This window comes from Labeo rohita, chromosome 6 (assembly GCF_022985175.1).
Source record: "Labeo rohita strain BAU-BD-2019 chromosome 6, IGBB_LRoh.1.0, whole genome shotgun sequence".
Lineage (NCBI taxonomy): Eukaryota > Metazoa > Chordata > Actinopteri > Cypriniformes > Cyprinidae > Labeo > Labeo rohita.
In genome coordinates this window covers 1,694,974-1,714,109 of record NC_066874.1, presented here as the reverse complement: position 1 = coordinate 1,714,109, position 19,136 = coordinate 1,694,974, and the positions used below count along the sequence as shown (strand labels likewise).

The following is a 19,136-nucleotide window of genomic DNA, read 5'->3' as shown; positions in this document are numbered from 1 at the left end:
GCTGCCAAATATTTTTTGGAACCTGTGATTTTTTTTTTTTTTTTTTTTTTTTTTTCCAGGATTCTTTCATGAATAACAAGTTTAAAAAGTACAGTGTTTATTCAAAATATAAATATTTTATAACAATGTAAATTATTTATTATTAACTTTTAATAAACTTTTAATTATTAACTTAATACATCCTTGCTGAATAAAAAAAAGAAAAAAGAAAAAAAGAAAAGAAAAAAGAAACAATAAAAATGTACTGACCCCAAACTTTTGAACGGTAGTGTATACTGTATGTGAGTGTCTTTATCTATACGTAATAAATATACACAGTACACACACGTATTATATAAACAAAAACTTTTATTTTGGATTCGATTAATCGTTGCCCAGCATATTATACACATACGTATGCACATACATACGTAATTCATATTTATATATGATTTATGTATAAATATAAATATATATTCCATTTTTTATTAAATCTATACATGTATGTGTATAGCAGCACACGCACATATGTTACGTAAACTTTTATTTTGGATGTGATTAATCGCGATTATTATATCTTTTATGACTCTTTGAGCAAAATATATTTTAAAGATATTGCAAAGTCCATGTTATAAATGCATTATATAATCTAGATTTTTTGATAATAATAATTATACAATGTCAACAACCTCGATAACCTAAGATAAAAGTTAAAAGTATTGTTTTTTTATATGTTGAAAATAGTTTGCTTATATATTATTATTAAAACATACATTTAACAATATAATATTTTTAAAATAATTTTTTTAAATAAAAATAAAATAAGCTTTTTATTTGGCGGTTCCTGTCTTTAAAATAATATCAGATTTATAAATATGAGATTTTAATATTAATAGAGATTGCTGTCGTTTTATTTTCCCCGTGTGTATCAAAATAAAAAGTGCAAAATAAAAATGACTTGTTTTAGGTATCGGCGGTTTGCTCGTCATGCGTGGTAACTGGGCTGATGTACTGCACGTACATCATCATCATCATCATCATCTTCACACTTGTTTGTTGTGAGTAAATGCCGCGATAGGTCCGCTGCTGTGGAGCTCCATCAGGAAGCGGCGGAGTTTGTTTAAATAAAGGTGTGTATGGCTGTAAATGCAGATCACGGCTGCTCTTTCAACTCCAGTGACACTTTCTGTCTGTAGATCAACAATAACTGCTGTTTTACACGTAGCAAACACCCCAGCATCGATATTAGGAGCACCTAATCTCAATGTAAGTATCATCAACAGGACGAGTGTAGGTAAGTGCTTTATACAAAGCTTAAACTAACAGTTTGATACACTGTGGCACTGAGTGAACCCATGAATGTCCCGAATCGATCTGGTAACACAGTAACACACGAGAGATGTAGGCGGTGCAACGGTAACGGACAGGAAAACGAAACTCTGCGCCGATTATCAGTGCAGGCGTTAACGGGTGTGCGTCTCGTTTGGCTTGAATCACATTGTGTTGCAGTTATGACTGTAAACACACAGTACGACACGCGTCTGCGTCGAGTTTCCTCCGCGTTATAGGTAAGACATCCACATTTTTATGTTGGAAAATGGCTGCACATAAACAACTAAAAGCGCCCACGTCATTCTGAAAGAATTTCTGCTGTTCTGCTAAACGACAGTAACAAGACTGTAGGATTCGTGGCGTGAAAGTGAGTGGCGTGGCTTAGCGGTTCTCCGGGCGGACAGTTGTTAGAGGAAGGTGTCAAAGTCGAGCCTCGTTTACACTGGCGGGCTTCATGACTGCAGGACGCGCTGCTCGCCGCTAGTTGGCGTCCTCTAGCTTTAGTTTTGACAGTCTGATGACAAATAATATACAGTATTTACAGATAAAATTACAGATACGTTTTCTTGCAGCTAAAATTGAGATTCTGCGTATGTATAGACAGTGTTGGGAAGGTTACTTTGGAAATGTAATAGGTTACAGATTACAAGTTACCCTATTTAAAATGTAATAAGTAGTGTAACTTTTTAATTACTTTATTAAAGTAATGTAACTTATTACATTTGATTACTTTTTTTTTAAATTTCTAATATTTTCAACTGTTCATCTCTTTGAAACATTTAAACCAGGCAGTGTCAACCTTACAGTAGCACTCTATAACACACTGATTATTGTGATTTTCAAAATCCTAAATGAATTAGGATTTTAATAAGTAAGGGATAATATACACCTTTATTTTGCGATAACAACTGACCGGATGTACATTATCCCACTTATTACACAGCTGCTTGCCACAAAAGTAAATAAACAAGAAACTCTGATCTGAGTTGAAATATTTGAATGCAAAGCTTCCACGAAGAAAGCAGTCGCTAGCAAGCGGGAAGTTTAAACTAGAAGGACATTTAAGGGGTACGGTGCAGTCGTACCACTTTTATTACACATTTCACCACATAAATAATTAAGTACTAGTATTAACAGTACTAGTTTGTTAGTTATCTTATAATCCATTACAGTGTACAAAACAAAAAGGCAGAAGCTGCGTTCGTATGAAACAAGAGCAAGTCCACTATACCAGGATGACAGAATTAAGAAATTGTACACATAATATTGAATTGAGATTTAATATTTTATTAGCTAACCAAACACAAAGCTTCCACCAAAAACAAAATCTAGTGTATTGATTGTAATTTATGAAAGAAGTAAATTAAATCTGTGTGTGAAAAAATGTAAATGTAACCCCCTTTGTAATCATTAACATTTTCAAAAGTAACTGTAATTTAATTTCACATTTTTTCTCAGTAACTAATTACAATTATATTTTTTTTTTTGTAATTAAATTATTTTGTAATTCCATTACATGTAACTAGTGACTCCCCAACACTGTATATAGATAGAACGCATTATATTAACAAGATGGACGATTATCAGTACAATACTGCTGATCATTTCTGTATTTCTGTGTAGGTAAATTATTGTTTTAAGTAAACAGAAATTGACTTGTAACATTAAAAGTCAAAAGGAAAAACGCATTACACAACAATTTTGAGCTTTTATGTCGTAATTATGACATAATTTAAACGTTTTCATCTCATAATTTCTTACTTTTTAAATTTTATTTTTTCAAATGTATCTAATTATGACTTCAAAATTCGTAAAATCTTCTTGACATTTATGACTTTTTTCTCATAATTATGGTTTAGCATCTTACATTTTTATTTCATGAATTATAATTATTATATTATTAAATTGTTATAATTATGACATAAAAACTATTATGACAGTTTTTGACCTTTTATGTCATAATTATTACATGATTAATAACTTTTTTATCTAATAATTATAGCTTTTGTCTCATAATGTCAACTTAATTTGTCATAATTATGTCACAATTTTGACTTAAATCTAATAATTATGACTTCAGATCATATTTTGGCTATTTGCCATATGACTTTCAATATCATAATTATGATTTTTTTATCTGTTAATTTTAACTTTGTCTCGTAATTATCGATTTCTGATAATTGACTTTTTATCTAAAAGTTTCAACTATTTTTGACAATTTTGTTTTGTCATATAACTTTTTTATGTCAGTGACATTGTTTCCTCATTCCTTTTATGTTACATAATCTCTCTTTTCGAGCCATTTTAATGAGAGGTTGTAACATAATTACAACTTCTTATTTCATTATTATCACTAAACATCTCACAATTTTGACTATTTATGTCATAATTGTGATGTTTTCAAAATTTTGATGTATCAAAAAATCAATCTTAGGTAAAATCATTGTTTTGAGATGAAGTGTTATTTTTACAATTTTTTTTTTACCTTTTATGTCATAATTATGACTTATTTAATCTTTTATCTAATAATTATGACTTTTTTTCTCAGAATTTCTACTTTATATGTCATAATTTTAGCTTTTATGTCACAATTTTGACTTTATCTATTAATATCATAATTATGGCTTAATACCTTATAATTTAGACATTTGTCTAAATTATTGATCATTGTCTTTTCATCTCAAAATTTCAGCTTTTTATTTTATTAGTAGACTTTATGTCATAATTTTGTGTTGTCATTGTAATTTTTTTATGTCATAATTACAGCTTTTTATCTCAGAATTATGCCTTAGCATGTCATAAATTATGACATTTTGAACATTTTGAAAATCGTGCTTAGGTAAAATAATTGTTTTGGGCTAAAATGTTATGATATAAATTATGACATAAAAAGTCAAAATTGTTCAGAAAAGCTCATGAATACAAAAACAAAATTGATTGATCTTTTATGCCATAATTAGGACTATTTCAACTTTGTATCTAATAATTATGACTTTTTTAAATCTCAGAATTTCTACTTTTATTTCATATTTTTGTACCTTTTATGTCACAATTTTGACTTTTATGTAATAATGTCATGATTATGATTTTTTATCTAATAATGTTGACTTTCTGTCCAAAATTGTGGCTTAGTGACAATTTGTGCTGCAATTTGAGTTTTTATCTCAAAATTTCAACTTTTTAAGCTCATTATTATTTCTTAGCATCTCATAATTTAAATTATACTTCGTGTTTTTCCACCCCGTGAGGTGAAAATGGGCTTCTAGGGAACCCTATTTTTCCACATTTTTCTCAAAATTGGGAGACATTTTGTCTGTCTGCATTAAAGCCAAATTAACACTGATGTAACTATCCTTTTCTCTGTCTGTATTGCAGTTACAAAAGGCAATCATAATGGCACACGGGTCTCCTGACGGCTCTTTGGAGTCAGAGCTCACCTGTCCCATCTGTCTCCATCTCTTTCTCGACCCCGTCACACTTCCCTGCGCTCACAGTTTCTGCCTAATTTGTCTGGAAACACCAGAGAGGGATAAAAATTCTGGATTTGATCAAGTACTTTGCTGCCCAGTATGTGGACAGGAACATCTCAGCCCAGAATCCCTCCCGAGAAACATCAAACTAAAACAGATAGTTGAGAACTACAAAGCCAACAGCGTCAGTGTGGTTCAATCCATTGCAGAAGACAAAATAATCAATGACCAACCGTCTTCAGAAGACGCTGATGTGTGCACATCAACAGATTCTGAGAAAGTAGAGACTGAAACCAGTGAACGAAAGTCTAGACTGAATCCCATCATAACTAATCTTCAAGAAAAGCTCACTTTAGTAGATAATCAGGTGAATAAAGAAACGGCCAGAGAGGCTGTGCTTTCAGAGACGCATGCAGATCTGAGGAAAGATGTGAGCAGCGTATTGGAGGAGATGACAGAGCTGGTGAAGACCTACCGTGCAACTGTGTTGAAGCTTCTAGAGGCCGAGTTGAAACCCAGAGAAGATGCTGTTGAGAAAAGAGTGCGAATGCTGACAGACCTCCAGAAGCAACTGAGAGCAGCTGAACTTCAAGTCAACACGTTAATGGATGAGACGGATGATTCGTGTTTTAGCGACGGAGTCCGAGACATCGAGAACCAGCTTACCAGCTTGTCCGTGGAGCCTCTGCAGGACGCCTCAAGCGATCTGGAATTGTCCAACAATTTGAAGAAAGTCTGTGAGAAGATCGAGAACCAAAATACCCAACTCCGTCTCGGACTCGGATCCGCTCAACGGTCTCTACGTGTCGTTCTCAACCCTTCCGAGGTGACGTTCAACCCCGAAACCATCCATCCCAACCTGGTTTTATCCGAAGACCTCAAAACGGTGTCGTTCAGCGTAGCCAAACAGCCGTATCCAGCCAGTTCTCAGAGGTTCACCAGTTTCTTCCAGGCTTTGAGCTCCCAGAACTTCGTCCGAGGAGAACACCTCTGGAACTTTCAGGCTGAAGGTTGTTCTTGGGTTCTGGCCGTGTGTTACGGCGACCTGCCCAGATCTGGTTCTGGTAGCGGTCTGGAGAGCAGCGCTGGATCCTGGTGCCTCATGTACTGTGATAACCTTCTGAGGGCGTATGAGAAAGGAAAGGACACACCGCTTAGACGTACACCATCTCTGAAGAGAATGGAGATACGTCTCAGCTTTAGTACTGGCACTTTAGCGTTTTACAGTATTAGTGATGTGAGTGGGGATAAAACTCATCTGCACACTTTTGAAGTCAGCTTTACGCACCCGGTGTATCTGGCTGTAAGGATGATGTCTGGTCAGCCCAAAGCACACATAACTGTCAACTAGTGGCTTCAAACAAACGCTTTACTACACTGTTGACTTTAGGTGTGGTGAGCAGCATATTTAATTTGACTCTGCAAACTTCACTGGGAGATTAAAGTGGCCACTAGAGAAAATCACTTGTTTCTTCGCTGCTTTAACCTTATTCAACCAACTGCTAAAATTTTCTTAAACCTTATTCATTCATACTTATCCTGTTGTCATGATGTTATGATGCAATATGTCTTTAATGCTCACTTATGCTGCATCATTCTGCACTAGATTGCCACATGCATTCACTGCATTGCACTGCATTCTTTGCAGTACTGTGTTAGGTATGTGATATTGCATTTGAGCATGTGGCATTTGTTTAACTTTAAGAATACACTTCTAATTCTGTTCTAATGCTGTGCTTTTGTTTGAACGTGTTTATTAATACTTGCTTCTGTCTAAATTTAAATAAACAGCATTTACCATTTTTTAGATATTCTATTATAGTGTATTGTTTGTTGTGTAAATTATTGTATCGTATTTTATTTAATTTTTGATTTTTTATTTTGAAGAGTTGCTTACATGCCGACCATCCATGTCGGACGGACGCTTTTATTTTGAAGTGTCTCCTAGAAGAGGTGCCTTCTGTATCGTTTTTGTTTTATATAAATTAAAATGCTAGCTTGCTTTATGTATGATTACAAAAAATCTGTTCGTATTTTGGTAATGATAAAGCATAGATGTGTATTAATTGTATTAATAAGATTTAAATGTAAATAATGTAACAGACAACAAGTGCAGAGCAAAGCAACATCAACACATAAAATCAAATATTAGTGTGAAATTAAAAAAAAAAAAATGAAGCTACAGTACTGCATAAGCTATCAGAGTAGCATTTAAATGTACACAAATGTGACCCTGGATCACAAAACCAGTCATAAGGGTCAATTTTTGGAAATTGAGATTTATGCATCACCTGAAAGCTGAATAAATAAGCTTTCCATTGATGTATGGTTTGTTAAGATAGAACCATATTTGGCAAAAAATAAATAAATTGAGAAAATCGCCTTTATAGCTGTCCAGCAATGCACATTAGTAATCAAATATTACGTTTTCATATATTTACGGTAGGACATTTACAAAATATATTTATGTCATGATCTTTATTTAATATTCTAACGATTTTTGGCATAAAAGAAAAATCCATGAGTCTGACCCATACAATGTATATACCGGTGCTACTTAAGATTTTGTGGTCCGGGGTCACAAATATGCATTTAGCGCTTTCAGTAAGTCTTTTATTTTGAAAGGTCGCATAGATGGCGGCCATCTTTGATACGATAACGCATTCACGGCGACTTTTATCTGACAAGCGAATCGCGACTGACGCATCAGTTTCATTCCGCCTGTAAACAACAAACCGCCGACACACTGACGAAAGTTATTATGCCTCAACTAATAACTTATGATCACGGCAACACTGAAGCACACCGGCTCTGATCTGAGATCTTCAGTAGTTAAAGGTGAGCTGTGTTTTTGAGGTTTATCAGCTGATATATCCGCGCGCTGTGTGTGAATTGTGTCATAAAATACGTTACAATATAAACATATCGCGTTCGTGTAGTAAAACAGGAAAATTCTAGATCACCGACGCTTTATTCTTGTGTTCGGATCAGCATGTGTTGTTTTTGGTCATACAGACTGTGATTGTGTTATGTAACGTCAAATATGTGTAAATACACACACACATTCCAGCGGAGAAACTTTGTTACATTTCATGCGTTCGAAACATTCCGATCTCTGACACAATGTAACATTTTTTTTTTTCAAATGAAATTGATTTGACAATGTGATGCCTGATTTAAAAACAGTGAGTAAATTGTCGAAGTGGGGCTGTGTTATTTTTATTATTATTTATACACTATCATAGTGTTTGGTAATATTTTATTCAGTTTTCATTTGTGCGTTGTAATTTTTCAGTTTAGCTTTAATTTCTCTTAAATTAAACATTCATAAATTTACATTTTTAATTTTTTAATTTATTTTAAACTCTCCTGTCATTGTTTTATTGAATCTGATCTTGTGAAAATGTGTGTGTTGCATGCAAGTAAGTTGTTTTTATGCTTTATGTGTGAGTATGAATGTAATCTGAAGTGGTTGTTTGCCTTGCAGAGGTTTAATCCAGAATGCTGGAGACTGTGACTGGTGTGGAAAGGTTGCTCCATTATACCAATACCAGTGTGTTTCCCACTACGGCCAATGGCTCTGAATTTATCCCTGATCATGAGAACAACATCACCAAACCACACAAATGTCTACAGATCCTGTACGACGACATCGGACACTCCAGGTACGGCCTTTCACTTTAATAAACCATAATCATGTTGCTTTTATATGGTATGTGCATGTCTGATATATGGAGTTAGTGTAAATTTGTACAGTTTATTTTTTTCATTTTAACAAAGCAGCAGGTCAAGAATTTTATTTTTAGTTTTATTTTGCATTTCATTTTGCATTTCCGTGTGCTGAAACTGACTGGAGTTTTTTTAATCTGGGCTCTTTGCCATGTTTAAATGCTTGAATGTAGTTTCGAAGCTCATATACTGAAGAGTTTTTCTTAGATACAGATGATCTTGTGTAGGATCTAACAGTAGGCGCTTGTGTGTGGCGCGTGAAATATGATTTTAGTGGTGGAGGATTTTTACAAAGTGATCTTTCAGTTCTGCTTTCGTTTCTGTGCTGTAAAGACTCTATCAGACGGGACTGTCCTCTGTAATTTTATTAAAATATCATATCTGGTTCTCCTAGGACAGCTGGGTATTTTTTGTTCCTTTGAGGACGTGTGTGTTAGGGAATGTCTCAGAATAGTTTACGTGTCTTGAAGAGGACGTCCTGGGCTCTTCAGAGACAAAAGATGTTTGGTGCTTTTCATGACAACTTCCTCTCCTTGTTTTTTAAAATCATAAATCAGCAAATTACATAGAAAGGAAAACAGTAGTCTATTGTTTTGGGTCATCTATTGTATGTTGTAAGTAAGGTGAGGAAAACATGTTCAAACTTGCACAAAAAAAGAATCTCATTACAGTTGTTTTAAACTACTGTTCAAGCTTAGTGTCAGTAAGATGTTTCTAAAAGATGCCTTTTCTGCTCAAGGCTGCATTTATTTGATCCAAAAAATGTGGTAAAATGCGGTAAAAATTGTGAAATATTATTACAATTTTAGATATCTGCTTTCTATGTGAAGTTCTGTTCAAATGTAAATTAATCCTGTGATCAAAGCTGAATTTTCAGCATCATTACTCCAGTCTACAGTGAATTTTAATAAAGTTTAAAATTGGTCTTCATTTACTGCAAGTGCTGCTACTATATAGGCATATGTATGCTTGTATAAATATATGAACACTGTAATACATATCTTTTCATTTTTTTTACGAATATTACAGAGAACTAGTCATCCTCAAACCTAAAATATAAAACCTAAAATCTCCTTTACAGAGAGACAAAACAATAAAATATAAATAAAAACCAGCAAGTCAGCATATTAGAATGATTTCTGAACGATCATGTGACACTGAAGACTGGAGTAATGATTCTGAAAATTCAGCTTTGCATCACAGGAATAAATTACATTTTACTGTATATTCACATAGAGAGCAGGCATTTTAAATTGTAAACATATTTCAAAATTTGACTAACTTTTTTGTTTTACTGTATATTTGATTAAAATAAACACAGCCTTGTTGAGCAGAAAAGACTAGATGTTTCAAAAACATCTTACTGACCCCAAACCTTTAAATAGCAGTGTATATAAGTAAAATAAATAAAATATTTAAATGATATAATTAAGTATAAAAAAACAGTAAATGCTAAAAACTCTTTAATATATATATATTTTGTATTGCCATTTTTATTTTTATTCACTTGTAAGTTTTAGTCATTCATCAGTATTTTTGTGCATTTGTTATTTTTTATTGTTTTTGTTCTTCCCCTCAGTTTTAGTAAGTTTATTACTTCAGCTTAAACTTTTCATTTTGGTTTCTAGGAGATGTGTGTGTGGACGAGTAGGTACTTTCCATCACAGCATAAAAAGTTGAAATTCCTGTTTTAGATGTGTTTGTGTGTGGTCTAGTATTGTAGTCATAAATGGTTGTTTTCTGTGCTGCTTAATCCAAACATGTTTAATGAACACTCTTTCACAGCAGTGAAACCTCTGTTTTGGTCTGGTTTGTGACCGTTCGTCTTTGTTTGTCCGTCAGGGTTCGTTACTGGGACTTGATGCTGCTCATCCCAAACGTGGCTTTCCTCATCTTCCTGATGTGGAAGCTTCCTTCTGCTCGCGCTAAGATCCGTCTGACCTCCAGCCCCATATTCGTGGCGTTTTACATACTGGTAAGCAGCAGAACGTCCCACGTGACCTGAAACTGCAGTGTGGAAGTTTGTCCACAACTGTCACTCCGCAAACCTGTGTTGTGCTGCTCAGATTTGCTCTGACAGACTCTTTCTCTTCTCATTCAGGTGTTTGTGGTGGCGGCTGTAGGAATCACACGTGCCATCGTCTCCATGACCGTCAGCACATCCAGCTCTGCCACACTCATAGACAAGGTGAAAACACGCAAAATATCTCAGTGAGGACATTATAGTGACTTCTGTGAATCTTGAATTATGGTGCTATATACTAACAAAACCCTTACTTTGAAAGTGCAACTTCAGTGCTACATTATTTGGTGTTTTATGAGCCATTATTCTTTTCATGACACCAACAAAAAGCTGGACATTGTCTGTGGATATTGCTCTGCACTTTTGCTCTGTCTTTCTCTGAAAATATATTACTGTTTAAAGCATTTAATGTCTTTAGGCTTTTCTAGTCATTTCGAATCCATGTTCTCAATTCAGTACAAAATCAATGGTTGCTGAAAGAGTGCATCAATCCAGGGTCAGGAAATAGCCAGGACTCTAAAATAAATGCCTCTTTTTTTTATCCTGTTATCTAAGCTTTGATATTTTGATTTCAGTGTATTCCTTTCCAGATTTATCAAGATTGCTATATATTTGTTGTGTTTTGACACACATTTTCAATCAGAAAAAAATCCGCATTTTTGTGCGTTTAATTAATCAAAAGTGACAGTTAAGGCATTTACAATGTTACAAAAGATTTCTATTTCAAATAAATGCTGTTCTTTTGAGCTTTCTATTCATCTGTGAATCCTGAAAAATAACATGTATCACAGTTTCCATGAAAATATTGGGCAGCGCAAATTGTTTTCAACAATGATAATAATCAGAAAAGTTTCTTGAGCAGCAAATCACCATATTAGAATGAATTCTGAAGGACCACGTGACACTGAAAACTAGAGGAACGATGCTTAAAATTCAGCTTTGCATCACAGGAATAAATTGCATTTTACTATATATTCACATAGAAAGCAGGTATTTTAAATTGTAAAAATATTTCATGATTGTACAGTTTTTACTGTATTTTTGAATGTAGCCACATTGAGCAGAAAAGACTTCTTTCAAAAGTAATTGACCCCAAACTTCTAAACAGTAGTGTGTTTCCTGAAACAGATGGAGAGACTTTATTATATTATGCGGGTGGATTATAAAAACAAACATTTATGTAACTACAATAATGTAACTGAATGATTTATAATCAGAGCAGGAACATGAATTAAGAAAGTAAATATAGTCTGTTCTGACTTCATGTTGACTTAAAGATCTGTTTGCTTACGCTGTAATAAAACACACTGAGAGGATTGTGCTGTAATTGTGACGTGAATCCATCAGTGATTTCTATGTGTTTACAGGTGCTTTGGGAAATCACCAGGTTCTTTTTATTGGCTATTGAGCTCAGCGTCATCATACTCGGACTGGCTTTTGGTACGTTCCTGCATTATGTTTGTTTCGGGTCTTATAAAAATCTTATAAAAATCTACTTTTTTTAAAATGACTGTGTTATTTTAGTATTATATATCTATTTACTAATATTTTAAATTAGCTTTTATTTTTATATTTTCCATTGTCATTTTAGTTTAAGTTTTAGTAATTTTTTTGTGCTTTTGTCATTCACATTAATATATTTTTGTTTAGCTTTCATTTGTTTTTCTTTCAGTTTTAGTTTTAGAAATTCAGCTTTAACTTATTTTGTTTCATTTAGTAGCCAATATCAGTATTTAAAATGTTTGTAGGTTTTTTAAAATCTAATATTTATAATTTGTCTTATTTTTAGCTTTATTTCCATTAATGAAAATGTTTTTTAATAGTTTAAGTTAACAATAACAACACCAGTGAATGCTGTGTTTTGTAACTTTACATACTGCATTACTGTGCAGTGAGAGCCCATGAAAACGAAAGTTTTTTTAGTGTGTGCTGCACTTCCTGTTAAAGTGACGTGTCTGTTGATTGTGTTTGCTCAGGCCATCTGGAGAGCAAGTCCAGCATCAAGCGTGTGTTGGCCATTACGGCGGTCTTGTCTCTGGCGTACTCCATCACACAGGTGTGTTATACAACAGCCATTCATTATACATTTATATACTATATATTTATTAGAAAACTGCTGAATATATATCATTAAACAAAACATCTGTTGAGTTGGATGCTACTTCAGAAACCATTTTGACTAATTCAAACTGATGAAGTAATGTGTTTTAAGTGGTGTGATCTAGGGGTGGGCGATATGGCAAAAATATCATATCAGGTTTTTTTCAGAAATATGAGGATTCTATCACGATTGTTTGTCATGTTGGTTATAGCAGTACAACCGAACTAATTTCCCTTTTTTAAAAACAAAGCCTTTCAAGAAAACAGAAAAGAATGGCAGATATTAAGGCCAAAGTAAGATCTTTGCCATTATTTTATCTTTGTTATTAAAAAAATAGGAACAAAGATACACATTACAAATAAACATAATACCAATAAAACAAACAGTGCTTTATTTTTCAGGTACAGAATGATTAGTACAGTTAGTCTGCTGTTCCTTTAAGAGCTGCACACATCTGTTTTTCTCTCAATCATTTACTTTCACTTTAGACATAAGCAGCTGTTTTTATATTGAAACCTTTTGTGTTTTAACAGTATTAGCGCAATCAGAACAGCACGCATATGAAATGTTGAACTGGCAAGGCTTTGAAGCAAATAATGTACTTTTGTGATTGTGACTAAGCGCAGCGTCCTGTGAGTGTTAAAGGAGTCCACGTCCAGAACAAAAATGTACAGATAATGTAGTCACCCCCTTGTCATCCAAGATGTTCATGTCTTTCTTTCTTCAGCCGTAAAGAAATTGTTTTTCGAGGGAAACATTTCAGCGTTTTTTTCTCCACATAATGGACTGATATGGGGCCCTGAGTTTGAACTTCCAAAATGGGCTTCAGTGCGGCTTCAAATGATCCCAAATGCGGTTGTAAATGATTCCAGGCCAAGGAAGAAGCATCTTATCTTACATTATAGTACATTATAAGTCAACTTCTCCTTTAACACTGATGTGAATGTATGTGGCGTTGTACAGTATATTGAGACGGAGGCACCAGATCTGCAACTGATAGAATAGCACGATACTACGATGTTTCTCCAAAAGCAGATTGTGGAGACATTTTTATCGTCATGTCACACACCCCTAATGTGATGTATAAAAACACATTTAGCTGTGGTAAATTGACTGTAAGTCATGTCTTCTAGTGAGTTATTGCTTTAATTCAGCATCTCTCGCTCTGTCAGGGGACTCTGGAGATCCGTTTCCCAGACAAGCATCTCTCCGCCAAAGACTTCAACATCTATGGCCACGGCGGACGACACTTTTGGTTGGCCAGTTCCTGTTTCTTTTTCCTGGTACTTAATTAATTACTTATATTTCCTTTTAAAAACCTTTTTGTGCTTATATATTGAATTATTAATGCTTTATTCTGCGTTATAATCTGTTTTAGGTGTATTCCCTGATAGTCATCCTACCTAAAACGCCAGTCAGAGAGAGGATCTCGTTACCATGTGAGTAAATGCTCTGTTTTCGGTGTTTTTGCTCTGTTGCTCTGTTTTCAATGTAAGAATCATTCAGAGGATGATGTGAATGTGTTTGTGGTTCTCGTGCCGCAGCGAAGAGGAGTTTTTACGTGTACGCTGCCATCCTGTCCGTGCTGAATCTGGTTCAGGGTTTGGGAAGCGCGCTGCTCTGTGCCGACATCATCGAAGGCTTGTGGTGAGGATTCACCTGTTTCTGTCAAACGTATACTGTCAGACGTCGTATTAGCAGTGCAATTAGCCAGTTAGCAGAAGTGTTAGTGTTAGATAATGCGATTTTCTAATGTAGTTTTCCATTTTCAAATGTACTTTAAATTAACATTTTGTAAACTAGTTTCATTTTAAAAATTTTGCGTACTAATCACTTATCTTTATATGTATGTTATATCAAATATTCGGCATCAAGTCATGCTCTTTGGACTAAAAGAAGCATTTAATTAATGTCCAGTTTCTAATTTAATTGTTTTTATTACATTATTATAATGCATCTAATACAAATTATATCATCAGCATAAAATGCGACTGAAGCTTTTACGCAATGAACATGAATTTGAGGATTTCTTTGGTTTTTTTTCATGATTTGAAAATAATAGAAATGTTAAACTGCTTAAAAAACCTTAAATATTTCTCATTCATTTTGTATCATAATATTAATTTCTTTTACCATTTTTGAAATGCTAAAAATGAATGCCAGATCATAATTTGTTTTCTGTGTTTCTGTTCCTCTGTGTGTTTGCAGCTGTGTGGATGTCACCACATTCCTGTACTTTTCCGTCTTTGCTCCTTTGATCTATGTGACGTTCCTCAAAGGATTCTTCGGGTATGTAGATCCACTTGTGATTCAGTCGCAGGATATTACAGACGTGCCAGTCGATTCAGCCTCTAGACAGACTCATTCCTGTCATATTGTCATGCTTTACTTCTGCATGTGGAAGTGAGTAACTGTAACTGTGTTCACAGAGCAGATGAATAGGCTGTGGTTTTCAACTTCCTTAAAATGTCATATTCTACACCTTTGTAGGGTTTTATTTTTAATCCAGGCACCAAAAGCAGTCATGATTTATCTCATTCTAGGTGAAGAAGGGAAGTTTTGAGATGGGAGCGTTTCTGCCACGTCAGTTTTTTTTTTTTAAAGAGGAAGAGAAATCATGTTGTCAATGATATGACTTTACTCCCCTCAGCAAATGTGGTCAGCCATCATATTGTCATACAACCTTTTGCTCTTTCTATTGAATGTCCATGGACACTCTTTGTGTTTGGATACTTTCAAACAGAATTTTACAGAAATGATCCAAAAAATGTGGTAAAGTCAGAGCACTTCTGACACCAAGAGAGGATAATAGTGGTTATTTCCCTGTTCCAAACCTTTTAAAAAACATCCTACAGAATCTTTGAGGTGCCAAATGTTTTTAAAAACAGTTAGAGTTGTCACCGTATTATTTTCATATCTTCAGGCATTTTGTACAATTTGATATATGAAAAGACACTTTATTTGGATGTCACTAAATATTATCTGCTTTTTGTATATGAATACCACGTAGTTAACATACACAATGTCTCCTCAATAACATTGAAAGCATAAAAAACACCATTATATACTACAGTTCAAAACACTTTGTTTTTTTTGTTTTTTTTTAAACAAGGCTGCATTTATTTGATCAAAAATACAGTAAAACACTAATATCATTCTTTTTTTCTGCCTACTTTAGATGTGAATTTAGATGCGAGTTAGAATTTAATTTATTCCAGTTATGCAAAGCTGAATTTTTAGTTGCTATTTGACATAAAAAGTCAATATTGAGATAAAGTCATAATTATGACAATCAATATGAAATAAAAAGTCAAAATTGTCACAGTTGTTTTTGTAATATTTATGACTTTCTCTAAGGATGTTGACTTTTTAGTTATAATTTTGACATATCTCATCATTATATATTTTTAACTCTTAATTCTAATTTACCAGAGATTCTTGTGTGTCTGTGGAAGCCCATAGACTGCCATATGAAGAACATGCTTTCATAAATCATAATTATGATATAAAAAGTTGCTATTTTGACATAAAAAGCCATTATTGAGATAAAGTCATAATTATGGGAAAAATTAAAATTGTCACAATTGTTTATTTGCCATAATTATGATTTTTTTAAGAATGTAGACTTTATATGTCATAATTTTGATATATCTCATAATTGTCCTTTTTTAAAATGTTATAGTTAATGCAAAGTCACTGTTTTGACATAACAGCCGATATTGAAAAAAAAAAACATAATTATGACAGAAGTGAAAATTATGAAAAAAACAACAACTGTTTTTTCATAATTATGACTTTTTATAAGAATATAAACTTCTGTCATAATTTTCACATCTCTCTCTCTCTCTTTTTTTTTTAAATCATTATAATTTTCAGAGATTTTTTTTCGGTGTCTTTGAAAACCCGTAGACTGCCACATGAAGAACATGCTTTAATAACTATGAAATTACTATGAAATTTTGAGATACTAAGTCATAATTAAGAGATATAAAGTCATGATTTTAACTTTTAATTTTATGACTTATTTTTGTCATTTTCTTTTGTCACAGTTATGACTTTTTCCAAAAAAACTGAATGTGACAAAAATGAGTTTCAAAAAGTTTCCCATGATCCTTGAGGAATCATTCTAATATGCTGATTTGCTGCTCAAAAAACATCTCTGATTATTATCAATGTTGAAAACATTTTTATGGAAGCTGATAAATTCATAGATGAATAGAAAGTGCATTTATTTGAAATCTTTTGTCACTCTTGATCAATTTAATTCATCCTTGATGAATAAGTGTTAATTAAAAAAAAAATCTTACTGACCTCAAACTCTTGAACAGTAGTGAATGTTTAAAAATGTATTCAGTGATGACAACATTTTAATACTATGTTCATACATGGGTGGTATAGTAACGAACGTCCTCTTCTTTTCTCTTCAGTTCCGAGCCCAAAATCCTCTTCTCCTACAAGTCACAAATCGACGAGCCAGAAGACTCGGACGTGCACCTGCCCAACACCTCGGCCTCTGGCCTGGGCCGGAAGGATCTGGATCACGGCTCGTACTCCAGCACGCAGATCGACGGCTCCGGCGCGTACCTGGACGACGTGGTGTCGGGACCTTTCGGCGGAGGACACAGCATCAACAGCATCGACAGCGACCGCTGGAGAGCCCTCAACGCCTGAACCAACGCGCTTTAACGCTGACCTCCACACAGACGAACATTTGACGCGCTGTGCGTCTGACTTCAGTTTCTCATGCACTGCCTTGATTGGGGAACGGTTTTCACAGTCAGTGCTGTTATTTAAGATCGATTTCATTTGTATTCCATGAATCCAACATTCCTTGTATAACACCAGTGCTCTTAATTTGACATTTGTGTACTCGGATCCGTGCCGCAGGCAAGTTTATTGGACTTTGTGATGTGCATAATCTAATATATTTTTGCTGAAACCATAATCGATCGCCATTAGCTTATCTCTAGATGATTTCAGACCAGTTTCTGAGTTGTGCTACTGATACCAGCGAAACGTCCGCTCATGTTTCGATGCTCGTTTTCCACGTTAGGGTTGTTTTGCACTGATTCGGCTCATTTGCTTGCTGATTTGAAGGCTTAAGGACCCTGAAATCTACCTTGGCTCTGTTCACGTGCTTCATGTGGACCGAACGTTCATCTAGAAATTTGTGAAAACATTTATTTCTCGTTGCTACGTCATAGTTTTGAAAATATTTTCTTTGGATTTTTATTTATTTTAGTTATCTGATGAATTATTTTAGCCTGCCGTCATTAGACTCGGGCTCAGTTCTTAAAGTGAAAGCTTAAATTGTGATCTTGACTTTTGTCCATCTTTCTGATTTCTACTGAAAATAGAACCGACTCAAGTCAGGTTTGTCCCAATGTCATTCCATGTAGGAGAAAGTGAAGAAAAAGGACCATATTGGGAGAAAGCATTTGACCTGCTTTGTTTTATTTGATAAAATACCACTAGTTAATTACAACATAACCTTTTCGGTGCACAGAAAAAAAATCACCAATTAAATTTGGCCTGAGTAAAACATGCGTTTCTTATTGCTTACTTCCCTTTGTGCTTTAAATATGATTTGGGCATGGAGAGACAGTGTTTTATAATTAAACCGTGTCTATTTAGAGATTTTAAGTTCATTTTTGAGTTTTAATTTTTTCACTGTGAATCACTTGTAGTATAATCTGAAATTCAGTGCACTTTATCATATTGCTCATACTTAGTGCTTTGCTCTGCCTGTGTTTTATTTTTTGATCTATCTCAAAAATATTTTGTTTTCTCTTTTCTGAAATGCTTTTTTAAAGATCAGGATATTTATTCTATTCGCCTATAGCAGTGGATCAGATGTTATAAAGCAGAAAATAAGAACTGTTTTAATTAGATAAAAACTGAGCTGAAGTCCAACAAAGATACTACGTGCCACAGCACTATCTTGAACTACACAGACAACCGAGGACTTTTATTTTGGAATATACTTGCAGTGACGTGTTGAAGCGATTTTCACAGGAACTCTCGACGTCAACAGATGTGAATAACACTTTTTATGTTCATGTAGTCACTAAAAAAACGTTTCTTATACATTTGAACATTCTCGATTAATAAATCGTTTCAATTCTGTGATGTGTGCTTTCATTTATGTTTTTATAAAGAAGTTCGCAGACTGTCATCACGTGACGTGTCAACTGTTGGCTATCAGTCTCTTTTAATTTGACGACAGAAAATGAACCACTGCTGTGTAAAATATATATATATATATATCACTACAATTTACTGTATGAAAATAAAAACAGAAAATATAAATGTATATATAAAATAAGATTATTTTTACATGCTAAAACAAAAGCAATATTAAAGGCTAAATATATACAATATTATTATTACTATTTGTTGCACATTTCATTCAAATATAATAACCTTAAAAATAATAAAAAAATAAATTAGCCAATTTCAGTTTATTATATTGTTTTTTTACTGCAAAAAAGTTTTACTTTTA

At 33.8% G+C, this 19,136-nt stretch overlaps 2 protein-coding genes across 5 annotated transcripts; both read left to right on the top strand.

The window, feature by feature from the left end:
* Positions 1–980: 980 nt before the first annotated feature.
* On the top strand, positions 981–6,591 carry trim107 (tripartite motif containing 107). Of its 4 annotated transcripts, none has more exons than XM_051111382.1 (3): positions 1,027–1,109; positions 1,205–1,273; positions 4,687–6,591. In XM_051111382.1, the coding sequence occupies exon 3, from the start codon at positions 4,705–4,707 to the stop codon at positions 6,130–6,132; it is 1,428 nt and encodes a 475-aa protein (XP_050967339.1). In that variant the 5' UTR covers positions 1,027–1,109; positions 1,205–1,273; positions 4,687–4,704; the 3' UTR covers positions 6,133–6,591. The 4 variants fall into 4 exon arrangements, with proteins under 4 accessions (XP_050967340.1, XP_050967336.1, XP_050967339.1 ...); XM_051111381.1 differs by having other exon boundaries at positions 1,205–1,547; XM_051111383.1 differs by lacking the exon at positions 1,205–1,273 and having other exon boundaries at positions 981–1,109.
* Positions 6,592–7,449: 858 nt separating this feature from the next.
* Positions 7,450–18,760, top strand: tpra1 (transmembrane protein, adipocyte asscociated 1). The gene is made up of 11 exons (XM_051112907.1): positions 7,450–7,619; positions 8,269–8,446; positions 10,353–10,485; positions 10,612–10,698; positions 11,901–11,973; positions 12,510–12,589; positions 13,807–13,917; positions 14,013–14,073; positions 14,179–14,281; positions 14,843–14,923; positions 17,062–18,760. The coding sequence occupies exons 2-11, from the start codon at positions 8,283–8,285 to the stop codon at positions 17,303–17,305; spliced, it is 1,137 nt and encodes a 378-aa protein (XP_050968864.1). The 5' UTR covers positions 7,450–7,619; positions 8,269–8,282; the 3' UTR covers positions 17,306–18,760.
* Positions 18,761–19,136: the final 376 nt, after the last annotated feature.

Bases quoted from the DNA above. Each gene is read 5' to 3' on its own strand.
- trim107 (XM_051111379.1), top strand. From the start codon at position 1,126: ATGCAGATCACGGCTGCTCTTTCAACTCCAGTGACACTTTCTGTCTGT. The intron at 1,246-4,686 runs GTAAGTATCATC...TCTGTATTGCAG, and splicing joins TAGGAGCACCTAATCTCAAT to TTACAAAAGGCAATCATAAT.
- tpra1 (XM_051112907.1), top strand. From the start codon at position 8,283: ATGCTGGAGACTGTGACTGGTGTGGAAAGGTTGCTCCATTATACCAAT. The intron at 12,590-13,806 runs GTGTGTTATACA...TCGCTCTGTCAG, and splicing joins TGGCGTACTCCATCACACAG to GGGACTCTGGAGATCCGTTT. The intron at 13,918-14,012 runs GTACTTAATTAA...AATCTGTTTTAG, and splicing joins GTTCCTGTTTCTTTTTCCTG to GTGTATTCCCTGATAGTCAT.